The sequence below is a fragment of the Cavenderia fasciculata genome, assembly GCF_000203815.1.
Source record: "Cavenderia fasciculata unplaced genomic scaffold Scf_EUAJFUG01CK1KI-5, whole genome shotgun sequence".
Lineage (NCBI taxonomy): Eukaryota > Evosea > Eumycetozoa > Acytosteliales > Cavenderiaceae > Cavenderia > Cavenderia fasciculata.
Window position 1 is genome coordinate 297,050 of NW_004457637.1, and position 27,185 is coordinate 324,234.

Here is a 27,185-nt window from a genome sequence, read left to right on the forward strand (position 1 = left end):
AGGGTCGGTTCATCAAGAACCTCTCTGGCCACAACGCCATTGTCAACGCTATGGCCCTCAACCAAGACAACGTGCTCGTCTCGGCCGCCGACAATGGATCGATGCAGTTTTGGGATTGGAAGTCTGGATACTGTTTCCAAAAACTCCAAACCATCGTTCAACCAGGTTCACTCGATGCCGAAGCCGGTATCTTTGCCTGCACATTTGATCGTACCGGTACCAGACTCATCACCGCCGAAGCCGATAAAACAATCAAAGTCTACAAGGAAATTGAAAATGCAACAGAAGAAACTCATCCAATCGGTAAAGATTGGAGACCTGGTAGAAATATTTCAAATTATTAAAACTAAACCCAAAACAAACCAAAAACAACAAACCATACCATTATTAAAATCAACTTTGATATGAATAAACAATTAATCTTTTTTAAAAGTTGAAACAAACAAACAAATATTACATATTATTATTAATATTATTATTAATTATTATTTGAGTTGGTTTTCGTTTCGTTTATAAAATATATATATTTCAATGTGTAAATATTAATCATTTATATAATTTAGTCTATTTGGGTGGTTAGGGTATTGTATTGTATTGTTTGTTTAGTTGATTCTGTTCTTTTTTGAGGTCAAGATAGTGAGATAGATGGACCACATGAAACCAACAAAGTTACCGAATAAGACACGGAGTTGAGCTGGAACAAAGGAGAAGTTGATGAATTGGGCAATTGGCCATACCTTCCAACTGGCAAGAAGAGTTGGCCAGAGATCAAGGTAAAGCTTAATGAGAATAGAGTTTGGTTTACGATCCAACAATGCCAAAGCAACATAGAAACAAATATTGATAAATGGTGCGAAAATCAATTGATCAACGATTAACTAAATACGATTAGGGATTAAAAAGAGGTGTAAGAATCAATGATTGATAATAATACTTTGTTTTTAGATTACATACCTTGCCCCAAGCAGCGTATTGTGACTTGACGTTTCTAAAGAGACGATCAAGAATGATATGCCAGAAATGAACCAATGGTGAAGAGATTGAACCCCAAATGGTGAACTTGATGACACGTGACCAATCAATCTTTCTTCTTTCAATCAAACCTTGAGCAATAACATTGCTAGCAAGTGACAATGTAGCAGATGTAAGAGCCTAATAATAATAAATAATAAATAATATATATATAGTAAATCATATGATATGTAAATATTAATGCCGATATCGTTTAATCATCTTCATGTGTCTCTCTCTTTTGTTCTCTTATCTATCTCTATCCCTATCTCTAATACAATATGTACGTGTAAAAGATGTAGTAATAAGAGTCAAGTTGAAGATAGATATCATATGTTGTACTATTTTAGATCTGTCTATCTATCTATCTATTCTACTCTGTCTATCTATCTATATACCTTTGTTTGGATTGGGTTAGATTTGAGTCTCTTCATGTACCATGAAGTGAATGCATCGACAATAGTGGTTGGCTTTGAGTTTGACATTTTCTATATTATATTATATATAAAATATACTAAAATACTAATACTTTAACAGTACAAGAAGCTTAAGACAGAGTTCAAAACTCTCTCCGAATTTGCAAAAAAAAATTAATGAAAAAATCTTCCCTTCGAAGTACTTCACACCTTTGAGTACATTGTAATGTCTTTCCAAACAAATAGATACTCAGTCGTAGTGGGAGATAATGGATAATGGATAATGTTTGTTCCGAAAATGTGGTATAAACCCTAACCACCAACCATTCATAATAATGATAAATGGAGTGTTGATTGATTCATTGTTACTACTACTGATCAAGATGATTAATTGTTTTAAAGGTAGAATCATTCATTTGATATCTTTACTATTAATCTTTGTATCATTACTACTAACCCAAGACAATAGTTGTAATGGAACAGAAACAACAACAACAACAACTACTAGTAGTAATAATAAACATAGCGATTTAAATCGATGGTCAGATATCAATACATGGAGTAACAAGAGATTACCAATTGATGGTGATAATGTGGTCATATCAACTTGTGTATTACTAGATATAAACCCACCATTTCTATCATCGTTGACAATTGATGGTGAAGATGGTCTTTTTCAATGTAAACATACTACCCATGGTTCAAGTTTACTTTATGTTGGATCAATTGTAATCACAAATAATGCTACTATGATTATATCTTCTTCTTCCTCTTCTTCTCCTGGATCAACCTTTTATTTAAAATCAAGTGGTACTATTACTATTGATAATGGAGGTGAATTGATAATTAGAGGACAACAACTACTAAAAAAACAGCCACGGATAGGATTAGAAAAGAGAAATGTTGTTATATCAGGTCCAACCTTTCGAGTTGGAGGTAAAGGTGCAAATAATGGTGGAGGTGGTGGAAGACTATCAATATCCAATAGTATTATTCATTCTTGTAATGCTATTATTGCAGAAGAACAAACTATAAAGTTAAATGTCTTAAACAATTTAATCATTTGTAATCATCATCAAAATAATAATAATATGACCAACAACAACAACAATAATACAACATCAACAACCATCATTCAACTAAATAATATTTCATCATCCAATATTATTGGTAATACTATTATATTTAATAACACCAAAATCAATAATAATATTAATAATAATGAATCTACTACTTCTGCCAATATTACATTTATTGAAATGAAAGGAGGTTATAATAATAATATATCATTTAATTATTTAAAATCAAAGTTGTCATCATCATTATCATCATCGTTTGATAATGACGTAGTGACGACTATTGGATTTAAATTATTATTTATAAATCAAAATGATAATAGTAATGTATTGAATTCATTTACAAATAATACATCTATTCATAACAAATATGGAGTAGTTGTAGATTATTATTCACCAAACAACCAACAACAACAATTATTTATTGAACCAATGACATCAATAGTACTAAGAGGACTATTATGTATCTCAAACAAGATTGGAGTATGGTCTAAAATTAGAAATGTATCAATATTGGATTCATCATTTATTCATAATGGAATGGGTGTATTAATCAAAGGTGATATGCTTCTAAGTAATCATCTATTCTCTACATCATCTCCTTCCATCATTCAAATCATATCAAACTCTCGTTTTATTGGAAGTCATCAAGAAGAAGAAGAAGATTCCCATGCGATAGAATTAATTGATGGTACACTATTAATTGATCAATGCTCATTTAAATCATTCAAATATCCAATCACTTTTACTACAAATGATTTAACAAAGGTAAATAATTAATATAGACATATATGATATCATATATTTATTTATTTTGTATTCTTTTTTTTTAGATTATTTATTTAAATGATATAGATTATAAAAATATTATTCATCCAATTGAATTTAAACAAAATAATCTATTAACAGAGTATGTAAAGGATTTGGATGGTAGTACTACATCAAAAAAAGATAGTAGTGGTAGTAGTAGAGATAGATCCATACAACCAGTAGTAGATAAATACCAATTTTTAAAGGATATACAATCACAAACAGATTCTACAACAATTGTAAGAGACATTGAATTCTTTAGAGTTCTTCCTATTTGTCAATCATTGGAATGGTGGCCTGGAGTTTTATTCTGTGATAATTCATTCTCTTCATTTATTCAATTCAATGTATTGGTACATTTCGAACAACAAGATATATCAAACAACAACAACAACAACAACACAAACATTAATGTGGAAGAAGAACAATGTCATTTGGAAATGACAATGGGAGATGGTAATGTGGTTGATCTTGGTAGTGGAATACCTTTTAATTTGAATGTTCCAAACAATCAACATTTTAAAATGTTTCAAACTATGGTACCTTCAGGTGTAGCAATTCAATTCTATCCAACAAATTTTAACAACCAACACGGTAATAATAATAATAATATTAATAGTATAATGGTGATAAAGATACAACAAATATTTTGGGATAAAGGAGATTACCTTAAATTTGAATTACCAATTAATAGATTCTTGAATAATAGTAAACCTAGGTCTATTCATAAATTTAACTTTCAAACTCCTCCTCTTTCCTCAACAGTACCAACAACAACAAGTTTCAACAGTACTAGTCGTAAACATGTACACTCATCTTATCCAGCCAATTATATTAATTTCTATAGATTAGAGGAAACTGCTTATATTTCAATTTACCCCAATCAACAGTATACAGTCATTAATAATCATACATATGCTCTCGAGAATGACCATATTTATGTAGAAACCACTCAAGAAAATAATTATCCAATATCATCTACACAAAATACAATACAATTTGAAAGTTTATTTATTATTCTTGGATCTAAATAATAAATAATCAAAAAGAATCCTTCTTCTTTATTTTAACTTTAAAGTTGAATTTAAAACATTTTGATAAACTTTGATTAAATTGTAAATATTATCACCATAACCATGACTACCCAAACTATTAATAGTACTTGAATTGTTATTATTTATGTTCATTTGTGGTTGCGTTTGTTGTTGTTGTGGTCCCAATTGTGGAGTAGTTGTTGGTGAATTATTATTACCATTATTTGTTATTGGAATACTGGTATTTTGTGTCAACAATAATTTGTTAAATTCATTTCTAACATTATTAAATAATTGTTTAATTGATGGTGATAAATCTAAAATAAATAAATATACAATATTAGTTTGATTATATTCACACATATAGTTGATCTTTTTTGTTTTTTCATTACCATATTCTGGAGGATAATTAAAATTAATTGATTCTAAAGGATATTTATCTGGAACTTCAATGATTAAGGATAAAGATGGAAGTTGATGAGTTACAGTGATCAATAATTTCATTGACTTTTCATCTAGTTTGTTAGAGACATTGAGTTGTTTAAATGTCTTTGCCTTTTCCAATTCACTCTTTATACAATCAAAACGAAAGATTGATTGCTTGAATGAAGAAATGACACTTTTTGCATTGTACCATAAATCAAAGTTACATAATGGTTGAATTTGTACTATATCTCCATCGGTTGAAATTTGTATATATGGTGTTTGTTTAATAAATAATGGTTTGTTGGATTCTTCTTCTTCTTGTTGATCATCACCATTGTCATTGCCATTCCAAATATTAGAAATTGAATTTTGAAAATGTATATATAAATTCTTTTTACTACTATCTGTGATTTCTGAAATGACAATGGTATTATTATCAACCTCTTGAATATTTGATAATGAATCATCAATCTTTGCCAATAAAATAAATTGTTTTTTTAATCTAAAAAGACAACTAATTGTTAATACTCTTCTTCTTCTTCTTCTTCTATAGGTTTTTTTTTTTCTTATTTATATTTACTCTTCAGTATTGATTTGATTATTAAGAGGAGGTTGTTGATTTTGAATATCCAATGATTTGATTTGTTTTGATAATTTTTGTTTCTTTAAATTTACATAGTCGCTATTGACATCTTTTGAAATGGCATGTTTCTTTTCAGCTACAATCTCAGTACTTGGTTTTGATTTTGAAAATGTATTGAAAATGGTTGGATTCTTGAACCACAACATTGATGATCGATTGGTTACTCCACCTGCTCTATCCATAATTGATTGTGGTACCACTTTTCTTGATTTTTCAAATACCATCAACATATCTTTTTCACATGATAATAATGATTCTAAAAAATAAATAAAATAAAAAGTGTTAAAAAAAAAAGGTAATATAATTATTATTTAAATATTATTATTTACCTTCATGTAATTTTGAAATATATTCAAGTATTTTCTTTAATTGATCTTCATCATTTCCAGAGAATATGGTTGAAAATTGTTTTTCAATTGTTAAAAGTTCTTCCATTTTTGCTTGGGTGATGAGGATGGAGTAATCTGATTGTCTTACAAAAGCAATATACTCTTGAATTCTCTTTTTGGCACTAGCAACACGTTGATTTTGTTCTTGATTTGGTGATGTTTTGATCATATTTTCAATGGCTGGAACATAGTTTCTTAATGTTTTAATCTTGTCCCAAAACATTTTATATAATGCTGGATTTTGTGCCATTTGACCAATACTTGATGCTGGTATTGATGTAATGGTTGAGGTTTGATTATTTTGTTGTTGAAGTGGTTGTTGAGGTTGAGGTTGTTGTTGTTGAGGTTGTTGAGGTTGTTGGATCATATTATTGGGTTGAGTTGGAGTAGTTGTATTATTAATAACTACGGGTGATTGCATATTGTTGTTGTTGTTGACAGGTGTAGTAATTGTATTAGTATTATTTGGACCCATTATTTGGGATGTAACGGGAGAATTGACTGCCATTGGTTTGGAAGTAGGGATTTGTGGTTGACCAACTCCACTAGCAGTTGTAGATGCGGTACCCCCTCCTGCTGCTCCTCCTCCTCCTCCTCCTCCTCCTCCTCCTGCAGCGGCAGCAGCGGCAGCAGCCATTCTTTGTTGATACAATTGTTGGAGTCTTTGCTTTGCCTGACCCCAACCAGTAATATGTTGATATAATCGGTCTTGTCCTCCAAACTTTGGTCCCAACAGACTTATTTCTGCTCTAATCTCTTCATTCTTTTCTGCCGTTCTATGTTGCTCAAATTTTGGTACCACCAATTGAGCAAAAAGAGCATCAGTATGTGGATTTCCTGTTGTATATCCATACAACGACCCAATTGTTGGTGTTTGTTGAGGTTGCATGTTATTATTGTTGGTTGGGACATTGTTGGTGTTGGTCTGAGGATTACCTCCAACACCAAAAGGTTGAGGTGGTGGTGCATTGGTAGAGTAATTTGATCTTGGTACACCACCATTTGGTTGAGGATTATTAACAACTGGTTGTTGTTGTTGAGTAGGTTGTTGTTGCTGCTGTGGTCTTGCAATTTGTTGGTTAGGGTTCATTCCTCCTCCTTGTTGTTGTTGTTGTAATTGTTGCTGTTGTTGTAATTGTAATTGTTGCTGTTGTAATTGTTGTTGCTGTAATTGTTGTTGTTGTAATTGTTGCTGTTGTAGTTGTTGTTGTTGTTGTTGTTGTTGTTGTAACATTTGATTATTATTGTTCTGTACTTGAATAGGAGTTGTTTGTATTGGGGATGGTAGAGTTTGTTGAGGTGTTGTGGCACCACCTCCTGCACTTTGCAATTTGAAGATGATGGTTGCAATTTGGTTAATGTATTTTTGTTTCTAGGGAGAGGAGACAAGCATTAGATAGATTGATTAGATGATTGTGTATTACTTTGATAGAAAGATATATATAATATACAATACATACAGTATCATGAGCAGGATTATTGAATACTTTTTGTTCAAGATTACTAGCAATCGAACGAAGTTCATCAGGTGTTTTACTAGGATACTGTTTCTGACATAATGTAGCTCTAGAGATAGAGATAGAGAAGATAACAACGGTCAATAACAACTCATTCAACAGTTGATGATGATGATTGGTTGTACTATATATATATATAGTACATACATGTTTGTGATCATATTCTCACGTTCATAGGTCTGTATTTGTGATCTCCACTCTTCATTTGAATTGGTTGGTGTATCAACACCCATAGCCATTTGATTCTCTATCGGTGTCGCCATATATATATATATATATTATATATATCAGATCCTTCAACTAATATACAATTAATTTAATTACTAGTTCGTACCTCTCTTATATTAAGAAAAAATGAAAAATTAAATTAAAATGAATATTTATTTTTTTTATAGGGGTTATGAAATTTTTGGTTGGTGGACCGCCTCAGAATCTATTTATTTGTGAAATTTATTTCTCTCTATGGTCTTCTTTATTTTTAATCATTCTTTTACCAATCGATAGATCTTTACATTATCTATCAAATGGTGTTGAAAAAAATTTGCGAGAGGGTCACCCTGCTAAAATGTACTTTCCTTAAAGTCGCCTTTAGCCATGGGCTAGGATGAGGTCTGGAAAGCATTGTATGGAAAAACAAATGATATAATCAGAAAGAGAACAAAAAGATGTATCTATTGGTGACATTGGTTCTTCTATTCAAAGATTATTCAAACAAAAAAAATAGTATTCTTCAATACCTATCTCATAGTATTTCGACAAAACAATGTGTGCAGTGGACGATACCTTCGGATCACGATTAATCAAAATAAAAAGACAAGCACAACACAAGAGGTGTAAGTGCTTTGGATCTTCAACGCTATATGCATGGTGTTGGCAGTTTTTGATGCTACATTTTTTTTTTTTTTTTTTTTTTTTTTTTTTTTTTTTTTTTTTTTTTTTTTTTTTCTCATTTGATAGTGCGATCTTTTTGCGTGCCTTAGTTAGGTCAGTACTGTACATTGCGAGGTTTGAACATTTGTCTTCTAATTGAGGTTCACTATAGTATATATCGCACAGTGGTCATCATGAATGGCCCACTTCCATCCACAACAGAGACAAGAACAACTCAATACCCTCTCGATCGTCTCATGGGTAAGAAGTGGAATAACGAACAAAACTTGTTTGTGACACATCTCGGCCAATATGCAAGATACTATCACTCTGTTAAGAGGTTAGTAGGCCAATTTTTTTTAATATTTGTATACGACTTTAATAACAGTAAGATATCATCAACCTTTTTTTTTTTGAACATGAATCATTCAGATAAGTTCATGAACTAATTGATCGATTTCATGTATTTTACCATTTGTTTTGTTCTTTGAAAGAACACTCATGTCGTAATACTTTGGTATTACTTTTTCGAGTTGAAAAAATGGAAAATCGGTTGACTTCGCCGATTCGATGGGATTCTCTAATCGTGGAGGCCATCATCTCAAAGGTGATGGACATAGACACACGCAAAAGCAGTAATAGTCCAAGAGATTATGTATGTATAACAGTCTGTGACAGTTATGATGTGTAATAATAAATTAATTTTTATTTTATTCTTTGTTTACTCTATACAGAATTCTGCACAAGATGTCCAAGCAAAAGAGATTTTCTCGATAACAAAATGCTATCGAGAACATTTGCCAAACTCAAGGTAGACGAGATGGTTGCAAATTATCAAATCCTCCGTTTTGCACTCCTTGACCCAGATCTGAATCCAATTGCAATTTTGATGACAAACTTAAAAGAATGGTTGATTGACATCCTGGTTCGTCACAATATGGAGTTTTCCTTTGTATGTTAATTCAATGTTGATTTCAACACATTTTAAATACTATTCTTTCATTTAAACTCAAAACTTTATATTCAAAACCAACAAACGCCTAACTAAACAATCAAGTTTTTGTGAGGAGCGGCCAAGCTATTAACACAAGGAAGCCGACCAACAGGCTATTTAGTATTATCGTAATTCAAAGAGCTACTATACTTTTATCTAGTGCGTAGATCGTTCAATTACGATAATACTAAATAAATGCCACCAATATTGTGCCAAGCCATCTTCAAACCTCGGTAACTATTAAAAATATAGGTATTCTCATCTCAGTTTCAAACACACAGAAATCAAATATACATATCACTATTTATATTTTATTTAATTCACAACTACTAAAATATTCAAATGTCTAATTAGAAACAAACCCAAGCTCCATTATTTATCAGAAAGGAGGATAGCGATCTCTTCTAAATATATATATATGATAGGTTGTCTTTTGTTAAAATAAGAAAAGATTGGTTGATATACAATTTATATATTTGAATAATTAATTAGAGAATAAGATATTTTCCTTTCCTTTGGTCAAAGTTGATGATTTTAAAGATGATGATGAACGTTGAGATGGTATTGTTGTTGGTGGATTGGTAGTTGCTGTAGTTTGTTTGTTTCTCCAGGTCGCTGTGGTAGTGGCAGCTGATGATGGTTTCTTTTTAATAGAAGCTGCTGATGTTGGAGGTTTTCTGGTACTACTGGTTTTTACACCACCACCAATGGTTGACCTACTACTACTACTTGTAGTGGTGGTAATAGGGATAGTACTTGAAGCGCCTTTACTCTTTTTTAAAGGTTGTTGTGAAATGGTTGAGGAGGAGGATGTTGATATTGAATCAATATCACTGACACTAAGATTGGAGGATGTCGATGACGACAAAATGGATAAAGTTGAACCTGATAACCCTGATGAGGATAAACTACTGCCGCCAGTAGAAGAGGAAGAAGATGGAGGTTCAGCATTCTTTCTCTTTAAATGATTTCCAGTATTATTATTATTATTATTATTAAAAATCATTGGTGATAAATTATTATTATTATTAGAAGATGATGGACTATTATTAATATTATTAATATTATTGTTGGATGATGGAGAAGATGATGGTGATCCCATCATTGATTTCCTTGTCGCTATATTCTTTTTAGTTTGTGATGCCATAAATTGGAATAGTGGTTTTGTATTATTATTATTATTATTATTATTAGATGATGGTGATATATTATTATTATTATTATTATTGTTCAATAAAGAAGGTTGATTTACAAATGGACTATTGAATTTATCAAATATAGCTCGAATTGGAGTGGTTGGTGTTTTTGGTCTTGTCTGTTGTTGTTGTCCAAATTGATTCATTAAATGATTTTCAATATCATTATCATCATCTAGCATTGTTGTTTCATTTTCATTTTCATTTTCATCCAAAGGTACCTTTTCAGTAATAATATTTTCTTCTTCTACTTGTCTTTCTTCTTCTTCTTCTTCTTTTTGATTAATATTATTGCTCTTGACCAATTGATTAATTGAATTGATTTTAAATTCCTTTTTGGAAGGATATACAAATGATTTCCTATTTGGGGTGGTTCCAGTTTGTTCGGTTGTCTTTGACTGGAATAAAGTTGGAATGGAATTTAATAATTGGTTGGGATCGGATAACATTCTAAGACTTTTAGAGTGTTGACCAAGTTGTTCGAGTTGATTGTCAATAGACGATACTGCTTTGGTGACATGTTTGTCAAGGTGTTGTTGGTGGGTCTTGGCAGTGGTGTTGTTGGTGACCAATATCGATTCACATTCTTTGACCATTGAGACCACCTCTTGTTGATCAATCATTGATTTGTTAATCGACTGAATAACAGGTGTCAGATTACTCATTGACTGTTTGTGTTTGTTGTTGGTTGCCGTGCACATGTTGGTAGTCTTTTCAATCTTTTTGATCATTCCTCGATCGATTATATTGTCTCTATCTTGTTGTGCTTCATAGATACTCTCCTTTAATGCCTCGAGACTAGTCTTGGTCTGTGCAGTAGTAGACATTAATTGTTGGTTATCAATCGTGTCGTGCAAACTAGTCAAACTATTTGACATGGTCTCTTTAAATTGATCGTTGCTATTTGTCAAACTAGCAATCTGGTCATTCATAGCTTGTTCATAGACACTTGATTGTGTCTGGTACAAACTGTCGCTCATCTGTGTAATGACCTGTGTCATCTTGGTCACCAATTTCTTTTCCCACGCCAACTTTGCCTTGACCTGTTTATCCAACAATTCTTGGTGTTGTTGTTTTTGTGTGGCTATCAATGCATTCTTTTCCTCCAGTGTTTTGTTGAGTACGTCAATCACCTTTTGCAACTCTTCGTGTTGTTGCTCTGTGGCCACTCTATTCTTTTCAGCAACAATGTCAAACGAATCGATACAACCATCAATCAACTCTTTAATCTTGTCGCCATTACCAGCCATCTTACTCTCCAAGTCACCCACAAACTGTTCAAATTGATGCTTTAGACTTGTCAATGTCTTGTCCAACGTTGACACCAATGAACTATTCTCTCCTGGTAATTTAGAGAGTGGTAATGTTGAATCTAATAAACTATTTGAAATCATAGATATTTTCTCAGATACTCCATTCATTAATACATTCATTCTATTTACATTATTTGTTAAATTATTTGTTTCCTAAACGAAATTTAAATTTAAATATAAATTAGTAAGTATCAGCTATCATATGTATATATATATATAAATATATTTTTAATCTATATAGTTACAGTTTGTTGAGTTGATTGAAAATCCAATAAATCCGATTTAATAGATTGATATAAATTAATATTTGTTAATAATACATTGGTTTGAATTTCATTTAATTCTCCAATCTTTTCCACCAACTCTTTCTTTGACTTTGTATTATTTTTTTGATTTTCTATTTCATTTGATTTCATTTTATCTAAACACCAAAATAAATAATAAAGTTATTAATAACATTCCTAAATATTTATACTTTCTTTTTTTTTGAAACTTCTTTTGTTCTTACCAATTTTCATATGAAGATGAGATAAATCATTAATTGCCAATTCAATAGTATCTCTTAATATTGAATCATCATTTTTCCATTCCTCCAATCTATTTGATTGTTGTTGGTATTCCTCTTTAATTAAAATATTTTCTTTTTCCATGTTATTAAATTTTGTCTAAATAAAAAAAGAATATTATTAATATTGATATTAATATTCATTCTCTTTCAATCTTTTCCCTTTTTTGTTGATACAATACATTAAAACCAATTAAACTTTGTCTTAGATATTGAATTTGTTTAGTGTCATTGTGATATTGTAAATCCATGTTTGATAATTTAGCCTTTTGTTCATCGATAGTTTGTTCCATTGTTTTATAGACATCCATTGTAAGATAGACACCATTCTTGTCATAGGCAGCTTGTAACAATTGTTTGAGACGACCAATTTCTGCTGCTTGTTCTTTGAGTAACGAGTTTTTAGACATTTTCTGATTGATTTGTGGAGTGTTTTTAATGTTTTTAGCCTTGAATGCGTAATCCAATGTATTGACAGTCTCTTCCAAGTTGATTGATGATGGAGACACTGTTGCAATAATAGATGTCTTTGTTTTACCACCGAGTGAATCTTGAAGTAGTCTAGTCAATTTACTGTCACGGTATGGTATATGACTATTAGTGTCACTAGTCAATGCCGAGATAACTCTTCCAAGTGTAAGAAGACTCTGGTTAATGACCGATGCCTCTCTCAGACGTTCATTATTGCTACCTGATTTCTGTGCATTTTCAGAACCAGCCAAATCGACCAAATTCAACTTTCCAATCTTGATGAGGTCTTCACCACCCAACGTAGTCTCTTTAATGTGAATGGTAACTGAAAATATACAATGAGATCGAGACGACTGTTTATTATACAGTGTTTCAGCAGTCTGTCTTCTCTTACAACTCTTTGATAATATAGACATGATAGATTGTGTATCACTTACTACTATCTCTTCTAAATCTGGTACAGTTGTTCCTTTTCTAGAATCTAAAAATTAAATTAAAGTTAATTACCATCTTTCATCTCTCTATCATTCTTTTTCTTTCTATTTATATATTTACCATAAACATTTAAAGATTTATGTTCATTTGAACTATTACAAGCCAATAAATCATAGATCTCTTCTTTGTATATTTCCAAATGACTGACTCGCACATTATAATCTGATCCAGCTTTTTCCAAAGTTTGAAAGATATAATGAATAGTTCGTGGAATGATACCATATTCTTCTTGCATATCCATCTTTCCTTCCATTGTATATGTCTTTCCAGTACCAGTTTGACCATACACAAATATAGTCCCATTAAATCCATTTAATACTTCATCTGCAATTGGTCTAACTCCAACATCAAATAAATCTTGTTGTCTTGAATCTTAAAAAAGTAAAGTCAGAGAGTCAGTCAATCTTAAGTATAATAATCAATCAACCATTACAACTACATACCTTGAGGAAATACATGATCAAATTGATATTGTCTAGTTGATCCTTTATATGTACATACTATATCTTTATTTGATATGCAATCCAATGGTGAAGCTTCCTTTGATTGTAACTCTAGCGGTGAGAGTGGACGTACACGAACAAACGCTTGAACATTTTGTACAGACTTTTTCTCCTCCTTTTTAGATGTACTATTATTATTGATTTGATTATGTATAGATGCTCCTGTAATCATCTTTTAACAACCATAAATATATCGCCACACACACGACCGACCGACCGAATAATAATAATATCTCTATTAAAATGAATGAATAGAGACTACTGACTGATCGTCTTATATTATATTAGTGTACACTATATACTGTGCAAGATAAAGAATGTCTTGTGACCAAATTCCGGTAAGAAGTAACACAAAGTTTTTTAAATTTTTGAAAAATTGGCGCGAAACTAGTAAATACAAGCTGTATCTCTTGGTTTTATTTAAATATTTAAATATTACTATTATTAAACATAATTTGAGTTTCCTATTTCTATTTTATTATGTGTCGGAGTTGGAGTTGGTGGAAGTGGTTTTTTATCTATTTGATCGGCAATTGGTCGTGAAGATGATGATGGATGAGTGGATGAGGTGGAGGGGGTGGATATTGTTGGCGATGAGCGACGGGCTGGAGGACCATGATATCCAGCCCATGTATAAGAGAATATACCTCCAACAAATATAAGGGCTGAACTGATAAGTACACAGATCCATCCAGTATACGGACCACCATAACGATGATCATAAGGATCCCCTTTATCAACATCATACACAAATTTAAATGTTGGTGAGATTCGGTTAAATGATGTTGGGTCCTCGGAACCATCACAATTTTCAGTATCATATTTTTCCCAACAATAATCTCTAATTTAAATTAAATGGTAATTAATATTAAATATTTTTGGTAATATATATGGATATTTTTTTTAAAGATATTTACCTTTTTCTAGCTTCACCTAAACCAACAAATATTAAAACAGACATTATACCAAGAACAAATGATATAGATGGTAAAAAACATTTTGTAAAAGTTGATAATTTAGGACTTATTTTATGAAGCATATGTAGGGTGGCCAACATATTAAATGTTAAAATAAATCCTAAAACTACCCATGATAGGATTGCCATTCCAAAAGCTGCTTGGAATATTGCTGTTTGTCTACGACTTGGAGCTTCTATATGTGTGTGATCTTCTTCTTGACCAGAAGGTGATATTATCTTGACATGATTATATGATATTAAAGTTTCAGTATCTCCTTTTACCTGTTTATACCAATAACATCCAAATGATCCCATTAATAATACCCTTTATAAATTAAAAATATTTTAAAAATTAATATATATTTTAGATTATTAATTATTTTATTTTATTTTGTTTACGTACCATGCTATTGCAAATACAAAGAAAACAGTTATATTTCCTAATCTAAGTTTCATTTTTTCTATAATAGTCGATTCAGTTTAGGGAAATAAATAAATAAATGTAGTTTTGTAGGAATATATTAATAGAATATTAATTATGTACGATATCGATCACGAATAATAATAATAATAATAATAATAATCCAATGGTGTCATATTCATTGCCAAGATGGCCGACTGAATGTGTTGTTTGTGTTTTATGGATGGACGGATGGATGGATGGACTGTATGCTAAAAATGATAGATTATTTAGTTTATACCCTTCTTGATCCATTCTATGAACCCACATATATATATATATATATATATTCTGGTAAAAATACATTCCATCACCGTGATGCATACATAGTAGAAGTAGAAAGTAGTAGCATTTGGCAATAGAACGTCGTCCAATTGGACGAATTTACATTTCCTGATTCGCAACAACGTTGTAGCTAGAGCGAATTCTGGAGAATAGGAGGGTGGGTGGTGGAGTGGTGTGGGTGATCAAAAATAGTAGTAGTATTTTTGAACGATCGATCACTATACTAATACCACTCACCCACCATCAATCCATCTTTGGAAAACCAAACTTTGACTTGACTTTTTATCTTGTTGTCATTTACAAGTTGCAATATTCTGGTTAGATTAAGATGACACCATTTGAAAATCATAATTAAAGATCTTGGCAAGGTTGCTTTTTTTAAAAGTTGTTAACAAGTTTGAATTTACTTTATCATAAATAATAATAATAATAATAATAAGATTGAAATAATATAAATTATAAACAAAAATGTTAAATTTGAATTTAATCAGATCCATTAATGTTTATCAGAATAATTAATATTATTATTATTATTATTATTATTATACTTTCGAAACTGTAGCCTGGGTAAAGGAAGAGGATGAAGATTGATTCTTATTATTATTATTCTTATTCTTATTATTATTAATATTATTAGAATCATTATAATTGGCCAAAAATATAGAGATGATACCACCAATAAAAATAAAACATGTACTCATAACTAAAGTGATCCATCCAATGTATGGATCACCGGTTACTCTATAACTTGTATCATCACTAGTACCATTTCGAATATGATTAAATATGAATTTTTGTTCCATTTCCTCATCTTGGCATGAGGTTTCATTGTGACCATAAACTGTTAAACAATCCCTAAATAATAGTAAATAAATATATATTTATATTTTTGATTGATTGATTGATGTGATTGATTGATTGTGATTGATTGATTGTTTAACATACCTATGTTTAGCAACACCAAGATGAACAAAAACAAATATAGAGGTAAATCCCATTGTAAATGCAATTGGTGCAAGTATGTATTTGGTTAGTCTTGCAAGTGGAATGGGAGATTTATGTAATACACCCAAGAATGAGAATATGATAAATGTCAATAATAAAGATACAGTTAACCATGTAGTAATGGCCAAAGCAAATGATGATCTTAATATTTCTTTTTGGTGTTTTGATGGTGATTGAATATCACTAGTATATTCATTGTGTTTTGTTATAACCTTTATATCTTTATATGATGTAAAGTAAATAGTCTTATCATCATCTGATAACCCATATATTACTTCTTTATACCAATATGTACCAAATGATATAATAAGTAATACCCTAAATTTAAATCAAACATTAATTAATTACTGTATATCTTCTTCCCATCTGCATTATCGTAATTACATACCATGAGCAAGCAAACATAGTAAATATAACAATATTGGCAACTCTAATCATTCTATTCTATTCTATTCTATTTAAATATATCTAGATATATATAATAATAATAATAATAGTAATAGTAGTAGTACAGGAGATAATGAATGAATACGATATCGTTGACGTATTCGATTACATCACATCAGTCCATCATCCATTTATGTCTGCGATGTCGCATCATGATATATGCAGGGGTGTGTTACTTATCACCCAAAACCATTAACAAACAAAGTGTTTGCTCATCTCTCACAGTTGCTGTTGGAAACAAAATATTTAGATTGGTTGATATAGCTTTCAGATATAATATATATATATTTATATAAATATGATTGGTCAAGCACTTTAAAGAATAGAGACGTGGTAACGAACTGATTCCTTTCTTGTTGTGAGGTCGATGGTAAAAAAAAAAAGTGCCATTTCTGAGAAGATTCCACTTTGTAAAGACACTTCGGACTTATTATTATTATTATTTTTATTTTACAAATACTATACTATACTTCATTTTTTTTTTAAATATCATCATTTTAATATTTATTTATTGTAAATTATGTTTGGATTCTTTCAACCAAATGGTGCAGCAGCAGCAGTAGAGGAGAAATCAGAAGCAGAAAAGGCAAAGAACAAAAGAGAGCATCAACAACGTAAAGATGATCTGATGCGTTGCCTCAAGTTTGTGATTCACAACTCATCGCTGCGAAGAAAGGTGTTTGACGATGTCAAGGTGATCAATCGACTGATGATGTTGCATCAATGGGGTAACCCAATTCTCAAGTCGATCACTTGGAATGAGATGTTAGACTATCCCTTGATGTTGATCAGATACGACTATTATGAAGAATTCAAGAAATCAATCTTTAGAGAAGAACAAAGGTACTCTAAATTCAAGTGGTTCGATACTACTAAACCTTCCATTGAAGAAGGTGAATCAACCAATGGTCAAGTGTTGCAAGTGCAAGATCAAGATGGTGGTAGAGAATTTAAAAAGGTTAAACCTACCTTGTTGTCGGAATCTGATTCGCCATCATCGGATACAGTATCGTCGTCGTCGTCATCACCACCATTTATACCAAATTTACAATTAATTTTAAAGACAATTTGTACAAAGAGATACAATTTTTGGCATTCTCAGAATTGGAACAACTCACCAAATGTAGGACAAATGCCATTTAAATTGGCAAAGGAATTGATTGATTTCATTATGCAACGTTATGGGAAATATATGAAAGAGGTATATTACTATTTAGAGTCGGCTGCATCACAATACTTTGAACCAGAGTTGTACAGTCATGTTTATGAAACCTACCTATCAAAGGTTAAATTGTATAAAGATCAAACTCAAAATTATCAAGTTCAATCATTCAACATTTTTAAATCATTTAAAGAAATTAAAAAAATTAAACAACAACAACAAAACAACAAAGAAAATAATAATAATAATCAAAATAATCAAAATAATAATAATAATAATAATAATATGTATAATAATCATAATAATAATAATAATAATTTAAAAAGAAAGTCACCAGAATTAGAAGATGAATCTAAATTGAATAATACTGGAAATCATGATTTTAATAATATTGGTGACTTGAAAATACCAACATTAATTACAAATTTAAAGAAAAGTATTTTGATTGCAATGGGAGGCGGTGAAAATGAGAAATGCTACAAGATATTGGTTAGAATGCACAAGATGAGTTTGGAAGACTCTAGATTCGACGAGATATTTGAACCTCCCTTAATGCAACATGTCTGTCAAAGAGGGTTTGTCAAGGGCGCCAAATTCATTCATGAAAATAGAAATGAATCTTGTTCAGCCTCTTTACTTGATTGGGCAATTCAATCAAATAATATAATCTTATTTAATGTATGTAAAAAAAATATAATTTATATATATTCAAAATAATCAAAATATATATTAATTCTTAATTATTTCTTATTTTCTTATTTTATTTTTAGTATTTACTTGATAAAAAGAATACTAGTGCAACATCAAATGCAATGGATACTGCTGCTCAGAATGGCAATTTGGAGATGATAAGATTATTACATGAAAATAGAACGGAGGGATGTACAATGAAGGCTCTTGAAGGAGCCATCCGAAACAACAAGGTTGATATTATTAGATTTTTGTTGAATAATCGATCAGAGGGATACTCGCCATCAATGATGGACAATATCTACCATAAAGAGACAATGGATTTGTTTATCGAACGTGGAATCATTACAATGACGCAAGTGGTCGATGATATTCTGACAAAGAACAAGTACACTAATTTCGCCAAACACATGATTACAAAGTATATTGATGAACATGGTGATATCGATATTCCAGACAACAACAGCAACATCTATTCATTGGCCATCCAACAAAATGAAATGGCGTTTCTAGAGAAACTGCTATCCTTTAGAAAAAAAAAGGACAATTATTATGATTTGTATGAACGTGCCATTGTATTGCGTTCAATAACTGTGTTCAAGTGGTTGGATGAGCATGGATATGATGTCATCATTCCCAATGCTGAATTATCTCCTTCTCCACCACCACCACCACCACAAACTCTCTTTACCAACCCGTTTGGTCCGCAACCTACTGGTGGGTTGTTTGGTTCAAACGTGTTTGCCAATCAAAGCAAAGGGTTGTTTTATCTAGTTGCTTGTAACTTTGACAGTCCTCTCGAAATGTATAAACTGCTCAATGCAAGAGGTAACAAGTACAAGAGCAAGAATGGACATCTCGAACAACACGCATTGGAACGTGAACTGACCAGAGCATCCAACATTACCTCTAACAACAATATGTCAGTCGCTATCGAAGGTACTATACAAAACATCAAATATCTAGTGGAACAAGTAAAGGTTACCATCACACACCATAATCTCCTGCTCTCCATAACATCTGGTTCAGTCAAATTGTTACGTTATCTAGTTCGTGCCTACAAATTCCAACAACAAATGATGACTGATATCCAACTCGACAACGGATATCAAACAACTACATCATTGGAAGAGATTATGAGGTATGAACCAGACCTTACAGACGACGAGATTTATCAAGTCTTTAAACCAATCTTTAAAGATATAGTATTGGAATTATCGATCCACATGTCAAAATTGACAGAACAAAATAGATTTGAAATGTTCAAATTTGTATGGGACGTCTTGATCACACGATTAAATCAAGATCTAGTGGCAGCTGACCCAAGTCGATCACCCATCACCATGACCTTCCCTCCCAACTCTATTTCAGCGTTGTTGTCAAAGGAGAATTCCAAGCCACTGTTGGATTACATTGCCGATAAAAATATGATGACTATGGCACCCAAAGAATACAGGGTCGACCACATACCTCAACACCATGGTCTATCACTTTTACAGAATTTGATCAATTTGCATGCTAGTGGATTCGCATTTACCAAAACACTAATGCAAAGTGTAGTCACTACCAATACTATGGATGCACTTAGATTCCTTCATTTCAACTCATCCGAAGGATGTCATCCTCATCTTATCCATCAATCCTATGGGTATCCCCATATCGCCGAGTTTTTAGTATCCCACATGTCACAAACATTCATTGATATGGTACCACCCGCTGGTAACTATCAAGGTGGTACACTAATCCATGAGTTATTTGCTCGTTATCTATCTAAAAAAGATATCAATAATAGTATCCCAAAATAAATATATAATATAAATTATAAACTTTACTATCTCCATTTTGATCGTTCGTTTTTTTCTCAATTTTTTTTTAATCCTTTTTTTCATCTTTTTTTTTTTCGTGAACTCTCTGCTTGAAGATTACAAAAAAACTTATCTTTATCTTTGTATCTCCACAACTTTTTTTTTTACACCTATCTCTATCTATCTCTATACGTAGAAAGAAAGGAAAGAAGAAGAAGAAAAGATGACACATAATAACAATAATAATTATGAAGATGAAGATGAAGATTATCTCATCGATGAGGAAGAAATCAATAACATCAAACTCGATGATATGGAACCACCAGTTCAACTCAACACCTCATTTGCCAACTACATCATCATTGACAATATCCCAAATGAAGTTGTAGAATCAAAGCATGACAAGTTAAAGGCTGTATTACACAGAGTCTACTCAAAGAACTTTGAAATTGCTCCAAATGGTTTCTACATGCCATTAACTGAAAAGAAGTTAACTAAAGGGTATTGTAATCTACATAAAACATATATATCATATGATCAAACAAACTCAATCAATCAATCAATTCTAACTTTTGTTACTTTCTTTATACTTTTACTTTATACTTTACTATACTTTACTTTTCTAGTTATTGTTTTATTGAATATGTTAAAAAGGAAGGAGCAATTGATGCTTTTAACAATATTAACAATTATGCATTGGATACCAAACATACATTGCGTGTCAATTTGTTGGACGATCACAAGAAGTTGATGAACTTCCCAGCAGTGTACACTGAACCAAAGGCCGAAGAGTTTGTCATCAAAGAAAACAACAACAACTGGTTGTACAATGAAAAGTCACTCAAGGGTTACGACGAGTTTGTTCTCCGTTATGGTGACACGACCGAGATTTGTTGGAACGAAATGAACCTTGGCAAGCCAACCTCTGAGATTGCCAAGACCCAATGGACCAGCTCCTACGTCCAATGGTCCAACAGCGGCACCTACTTGGTCACCTTCCACCCCGACCGTATCGTCTTGTTTGGCGGTGAAAACTGGACACAAATCGCCGAGTTTAAGCACCGTGGCGTCCAATTGATCGACTTTTCACCAGAGGACAAGTACTTGGTCACCTTTGCACCAGTCACCAACGACGATCCAAAGGACCCCAAGTCGATCATTGTCTGGGACATTCGTAGCGGCAAGAAGCTCCGTGGCTTTGTTGCCCCACCCAAGGAACACTTCTCGTGGCCCGCTTTCCACTGGTCGGCCAAGGACCGTTACTTTGCTCGTCAACAAGCCGACAAGGGCATCGACATCTACGAAGCACCATCTTGCAACTTGCTCGACAACAAGACCGTCCCCATCCCACGTGTCAAGGACTTTTCGTGGTCACCAAGCGATCTCGCTCTCGCCTACTTTGTGCCATGTACCGATGGTTTGCCCGCCAAGATCACCGTCCTCGAAGTGCCATCGAAAAAGGTGCTCGCCGAGAAGCCCATCTGGGAGGCTTTGGACGCCCGTTTCCATTGGCAAAATGCCGGTGACTACCTCTGCGTAAAGGTTGACAAGAAGCTCAAAAAGAATCAACCAACCGCCCCCGCCACCAATTTCGAACTCTTCCGTATGCACGAGTCCAACGTGCCAATTGAGAACTTTGAAGTGTCGGCCCAAGTCAAGGCCTTTGCCTGGGAGCCACGCGGCAAGCGTATCGCCGTCATCCACGGTGAACATCGTCACGACATGACCGTCTCCTTTTTCGAAATCACCAAGAAAAAGGTAAACTTTTTGACCAAGCTCGAACATCGTAAGCTCAACACCATCTTTTGGTCTCCACATGGCAACTATGTCCTCCTTGCCACCGTCGGAGATACCGGTGAACTCGAGTTCTTTAACGTCAACGATCTCGAGACCATGTCCACCCAAGAACACTTGCAATGCACCGGTGTCGATTGGAATCCATCTGGTCGTTTTGTCACCACCTATGTATCGCATTGGAAGGTCACTACCGATGCCGGGTACAAGATCTGGACATTTGCCGGTGAGCCAGTCTATGCCATGCTCAAGGATCGTTTCTACCAGTTTGTCTGGCGTCCACGTCCACAACTCATCCTCACCGACGCTCAAATCGGTAACATCAAGTCGAGTCTCAAGACCTTTGCCGACAAGTTCAAGGAGATGGACGAACGTGATCACCGTGCCAAGGTTGAAGAAGAGAACCGTCGTCTCGACCAATTGATGAAGGAGTTCCTCGGTCTTGTCCAACGTAACGAAAAGGAATACCAATCTCATGCCGCTGAAAGAGCCAAGCGTAACATTTGTGAAGATATCGATCAAAAGGATCTCTACGAAGATTATGAACCCATCAAAGAATTGGTTGATGTTCAATCAATTGTTATCAAGAAATAAATTAAAAACTAAATAATGTTTTTATTTCTAATATACATGTATAGGATGTAAATAATATAATGTTTATTGATATTTATTTTCCCTCTAATCATATTTAATAATGGAAAAAAAAGAATTCCAAATCACATAGGTTTACTGACCATCGGTATCATATCATGTTGTGTCATCAAAGGAAATCTATTGAAAAGGTATTACAATATTTCCTTTGACTAGAAACATTGGAATGTTGTTTAGGGTTAAGATAAATATTTAATTCAATATGATGGGTAGTTGGACCGTAAAAAGGATAATAATAAATAAAGATAAGTTTGAAGATTGGTAAATAACTTTACACTTCCACAGCTGTGTTGAGGTATCGAACAAACCTCAAAAATTATAAAAAATTAAATAAATAAAAATAAATAAAAAAATAACTTTAAATCAAACCACCTTTTCAAAGTCAGACACTATTTTTTTATTATTATTTTTTTGGTTGTGTGTGTGTTTATCTCTTTGAACAAAGAGATAATTTTCAAAATTTTCAAAAAGTGTGCGAATGAATATGGAAGTTTACAAAGAATTAAGGAAATTGGATTTCAGAATCACCACCAATTTATCTAAATTAAGAATAGAACATTCTGTGGACTCTATGACAAGAGAATTGGCAAGAATTGATAGCTATGAATTCTTGTCAATTCTCTCATAGAGCCACATGACCCTACTACCCCCACCTTGTGTGTTTGGTTCATATTCAATGGTGTGTAAATATATCTTATATCTTATTATTATTATTATTTCTACCATTATTTAAATATTAAATATTAATTTATAATATCTATCTATTATCATATATTTATGTATAATTATCTATAGCCAGAGTTTAAGTAAAGAGTAATATTATTTGACATTATTGGAATTGTAATAATTTAAAATCTATCATCTCAAAAAAAGGTATTTATTCAATTAAACAAACAAAGGAAACACAGATTCCAGCTGTCAAGATATTAATTATACTTTTTTTAATATATATCTCTAGATGAAACTTAAAATACTATTAGTATTATACTTTGTAACAATTATTTTATTATTATGTGTACCAAAAGAAATTCATGCCATTGGTCAAGATGATGATAACTTGTACTCTGACTACAACGCAGATTACACTCAAGATGAAGAGTTGAACTCTCCATCGAATCCAATTGGAAATCAATACAATGACGATGATCAACAAAGATTTCAAGATGAACAATTTGAAGATGAAGATTTTAATCAAGAGGATGATGAAGAGGAATATACCTACACCAATCCTCCAACATTCAAACCAACTACTCCTCCTCCAACATTTGCACCTACCTATATACCAGCCCAAACAGTGGCCCCATTTACCTCTCCTCCTTCAACATTTGCTCCTAGTACTTTTGCTCCAACCAAGCCACCAACATTCTCTCCAACCAAGCCACCAACACTTCCTCCAACAACCCTTCCTCCAACAACCCTTCCACCAACTTTTGCTCCTAGTACTTTTGCTCCAACCAAGCCACCAACACTCCCTCCAACAACCCTTCCTCCAACAACCCTTCCACCAAAGGTCAATGATCCAAAAGATTATGATTATAATGCAAATTATGATGATGAAGAAGTAGACGAGGAAAATGTCCAATCAGCAACAAATAACGGTGATAATATTGATAGTCAAGAATCATTATCAACAACTAAACAACCAAAACAATCAGATCCAAAGGATTATGATTATAATGCAGAGTATAGTTTTGAAGATGAAGAAGAGGATGATTCCATTTCCACCACCAAACCAAAAAAAGGTGGACCAACCAAACCACCAAAGAGTAATGATACTTTTGATGGTGACGATGAAGAAGAAGAAGAAGAGGTACAAGAAGAAGAAGAAGAGTTTGAACCAATTGAAGAAGAGGAAGAAGGTATGCCAGGAGGAAGAATACCACCTCCACCAGTATCAAGAGTCAGAGGTGAGCAAAAACCAAACATCATTCCTTTAACTCAACCTCCCATAGGTGGTAGTCCAATCATTGCAACCACACCTCTTCCAACCGTTGTTAATGGAACTGTATCACCATTGGCTGGTAATTTAACTGCTGGATCAACCGCTGCTGCTGCTGCTGCTGCTGCTGCCTCTGGTAGTACTGAAGCATTACCAGTACAATCTGATATTCCAGATGAAACTCCAAAACCACATTACATCCCTATAGCACTATCTCATACATTGCCACCAGAAACATTCAGCTCAAGTGATGAAGATGCCGAAGAAGAACGTCGTAAACATGGACCAGTCGTAACTGAACCACCACAAATTCCAAATGGGGGTCCCATTGAAGAAGATTCATCCTTGAATGAACCAACTTGTTACGAACCAATTCTCCATGATTTTGGTGACAACTCGACTGTTGCCACTGCTTATTCACTCGACGAATCATTGGATTACGATCCATTCCCAGGTTGCCAAGTCGATAGTAACAATGTAGTCTCTGCCTATGAAGGAGGTCTCTCACTCTCTGCCGTGCCATGTCCAAGTTGTGCCAAAAAGAATACCTGTGCCTCTGTCCAACTGGGTCACGAAGTATCGTATGGAGTTCACACTTGGAAGGTCCGTGGGTCCAAGCTCAAACACACTGCTACCAAGATGGCCTTGACGTCTGGTAGTGGAAGTTCCGCTCATGAAATCTTCTTCCTCATCCAAAATACGACACTCCTTCGTGTTGGATACATCCATCCACGTGGTGCCGATGAATACAGTCCCGCTCAATCTGTTTACAGAATCATCTCTGCAGACATGACCCATCAATACACCAACTTTACCATTGTCTGGGACTTCCAATTGATCAATTTCTATGTCGACGGTGTATTGATTTATCAAGCTGGTGGTCACTCCAAGGTTCCAGTCCCACTCCAATCTCAAATCAGTGTGTTTGTAACAGACACTGGAAAAAAGATTGCTCGAGTTGCCGATGCTACCATCCTCAGTTATTCTTACACCCCCTATTGCGCTACCAACAAGCCACCCGCTGTCAACACTGTAACAGATCAGACCGACGAAAATGGAAACATCAGCACTGAAAGATTTGCCGGCTCACCACTCCATTTTTACACTACCCAATGCACATTGTATCGTCCCATTTGGATTTTCAACGACACTCTTGAAGAAGGTTGGTCCGACAAGTCATCAGCTTTTAGATACTTTAACTATACTCAACATGTTCACCGTGGTCCTCGTGCACTCTTTTTTAATCTCGATGCGGACACATTTTTCTATTTGGAAAAGGATGGTGGATTTGGAAAACATGAATTCAAGTATGTTAGTTTCTGGATGTATGGTGCTGGGTTCTCTCCCAATCAACAAATTGTTGTTTCATTGGTCAATGGTAAATCCAAAATTGCATCCATCAATGTCAGCGAGTTTATAAAGGGTCTAAAGAAACCTGATACTTGGTACAGAGTCAATCTCCCATTGAGCAGATTTACATTTGCTCAAAACAATGTCACTCATTTCCATGGTATCCTCTTTTCATCGGCCACTCGTACTTTTATGGGGTCGGTTGTTCTAGACGATGTCCAACTCAACAATGGAACCATTTGTATGACCGAACCAGTCCCCTTGTATGGTGAAGGTAAACTTGGACCAGGTCTCAAAATCTACTCTGATGGCACCAACTTGGAATCGTCAGTCGTCCATTACCAACGTAACCGTACTCTCCAATGGTATCTGACTCACGAGTATGATGTCAATATTGGATTTGAAGAAGGTGCATTGGATCTAGTCGACAAGAATGGTCTACGAATCTCTATCTACTATATTCCACAACGTCAACTCAAAATCGACACGTATGATGTTTCAAAGATACGTAAACAACCTAAAATCAGTATGGTCCTAACCTCTGCAGGAGAAGACATGACCAATCCATTTGGTATTGTTGAATATTTGGGTGGTGACTTGCCTGCTCACACTTGGGTCTCCTTTACAGTTCCATTTGAAGATCTTGGTCTCTGGGATGGTGCCAAAGTAACTGGTTTCAAACTTGTCACTGATGGTTGGGACCCTACCTCTACTCAAGGCACACTCTATGTTGGTAACCTTGAAGTAGCCAAATTTGCTTCACCACCACCCGAAAAAGAATCTTCATCCTCTTATCTATTACCAAATTATCCATTTATCATTTTAATCTTAATTTATATCTTTTTCTAAAAAAATAAAAACAATAAATAAATAAATACAAATATATTTTGTTTTGTAAAAAGTATTCCAA

At 33.2% G+C, this 27,185-nt stretch overlaps 11 protein-coding genes across 11 annotated transcripts; 6 read left to right on the top strand and 5 right to left on the bottom strand.

The window, feature by feature from the left end:
* Positions 1-50: 50 nt before the first annotated feature.
* Positions 51-344, top strand: DFA_10742 (uncharacterized protein; the record flags this gene model as incomplete). Its single annotated transcript, XM_004351333.1, has 1 exon — positions 51-344. The coding sequence occupies one exon, from the start codon at positions 51-53 to the stop codon at positions 342-344; it is 294 nt and encodes a 97-aa protein (XP_004351385.1).
* Positions 345-602: 258 nt separating this feature from the next.
* On the bottom strand, positions 603-1,496 carry DFA_10743 (pmp22 family protein; the record flags this gene model as incomplete). The annotated part of the gene is made up of 3 exons (XM_004351334.1): positions 603-878; positions 955-1,152; positions 1,410-1,496. The coding sequence occupies 3 exons, from the start codon at positions 1,494-1,496 to the stop codon at positions 603-605; spliced, it is 561 nt and encodes a 186-aa protein (XP_004351386.1).
* A 314-nt stretch (positions 1,497-1,810) lies between these two features.
* Positions 1,811-4,277, top strand: DFA_10744 (uncharacterized protein; the record flags this gene model as incomplete). The annotated part of the gene is made up of 3 exons (XM_004351335.1): positions 1,811-3,271; positions 3,337-4,202; positions 4,259-4,277. The coding sequence occupies 3 exons, from the start codon at positions 1,811-1,813 to the stop codon at positions 4,275-4,277; spliced, it is 2,346 nt and encodes a 781-aa protein (XP_004351387.1).
* Positions 4,278-4,327: 50 nt separating this feature from the next.
* med15 (putative mediator complex subunit 15) lies at positions 4,328-7,561 on the bottom strand (the record flags this gene model as incomplete). The annotated part of the gene is made up of 7 exons (XM_004351336.1): positions 4,328-4,339; positions 4,405-4,664; positions 4,740-5,275; positions 5,354-5,672; positions 5,746-7,177; positions 7,266-7,446; positions 7,470-7,561. 7 exons carry the CDS (start codon positions 7,559-7,561, stop codon positions 4,328-4,330), a joined length of 2,832 nt encoding a protein of 943 aa, XP_004351388.1.
* An 825-nt stretch (positions 7,562-8,386) lies between these two features.
* On the top strand, positions 8,387-9,430 carry DFA_10746 (uncharacterized protein; the record flags this gene model as incomplete). Its single annotated transcript, XM_004351337.1, has 3 exons — positions 8,387-8,453; positions 8,927-9,144; positions 9,347-9,430. The coding sequence occupies 3 exons, from the start codon at positions 8,387-8,389 to the stop codon at positions 9,428-9,430; spliced, it is 369 nt and encodes a 122-aa protein (XP_004351389.1).
* A 240-nt stretch (positions 9,431-9,670) lies between these two features.
* kif13 (kinesin family member 13) lies at positions 9,671-13,901 on the bottom strand (the record flags this gene model as incomplete). Its single annotated transcript, XM_004351338.1, has 6 exons — positions 9,671-11,848; positions 11,941-12,116; positions 12,204-12,360; positions 12,443-13,212; positions 13,239-13,598; positions 13,670-13,901. 6 exons carry the CDS (start codon positions 13,899-13,901, stop codon positions 9,671-9,673), a joined length of 3,873 nt encoding a protein of 1,290 aa, XP_004351390.1.
* Positions 13,902-14,173: 272 nt separating this feature from the next.
* Positions 14,174-15,143, bottom strand: DFA_10748 (uncharacterized protein; the record flags this gene model as incomplete). Its single annotated transcript, XM_004351339.1, has 3 exons — positions 14,174-14,570; positions 14,647-15,012; positions 15,091-15,143. The coding sequence occupies 3 exons, from the start codon at positions 15,141-15,143 to the stop codon at positions 14,174-14,176; spliced, it is 816 nt and encodes a 271-aa protein (XP_004351391.1).
* Positions 15,144-15,325: 182 nt separating this feature from the next.
* On the bottom strand, positions 15,326-16,875 carry DFA_10749 (uncharacterized protein; the record flags this gene model as incomplete). Its single annotated transcript, XM_004351340.1, has 5 exons — positions 15,326-15,359; positions 15,474-15,562; positions 15,981-16,287; positions 16,378-16,755; positions 16,826-16,875. The coding sequence occupies 5 exons, from the start codon at positions 16,873-16,875 to the stop codon at positions 15,326-15,328; spliced, it is 858 nt and encodes a 285-aa protein (XP_004351392.1).
* Positions 16,876-17,404: 529 nt separating this feature from the next.
* DFA_10750 (uncharacterized protein) lies at positions 17,405-20,541 on the top strand (the record flags this gene model as incomplete). Its single annotated transcript, XM_004351341.1, has 3 exons — positions 17,405-18,724; positions 18,817-20,007; positions 20,236-20,541. The coding sequence occupies 3 exons, from the start codon at positions 17,405-17,407 to the stop codon at positions 20,539-20,541; spliced, it is 2,817 nt and encodes a 938-aa protein (XP_004351393.1).
* Positions 20,542-20,764: 223 nt separating this feature from the next.
* On the top strand, positions 20,765-22,929 carry eIF3s9 (RNA-binding region RNP-1 domain-containing protein; the record flags this gene model as incomplete). The annotated part of the gene is made up of 2 exons (XM_004351342.1): positions 20,765-21,042; positions 21,168-22,929. 2 exons carry the CDS (start codon positions 20,765-20,767, stop codon positions 22,927-22,929), a joined length of 2,040 nt encoding a protein of 679 aa, XP_004351394.1.
* A 541-nt stretch (positions 22,930-23,470) lies between these two features.
* DFA_10752 (uncharacterized protein) lies at positions 23,471-27,124 on the top strand (the record flags this gene model as incomplete). Its single annotated transcript, XM_004351343.1, has 2 exons — positions 23,471-23,572; positions 23,945-27,124. The coding sequence occupies 2 exons, from the start codon at positions 23,471-23,473 to the stop codon at positions 27,122-27,124; spliced, it is 3,282 nt and encodes a 1,093-aa protein (XP_004351395.1).
* Between the last annotated feature and the right edge of the window lie 61 nt (positions 27,125-27,185).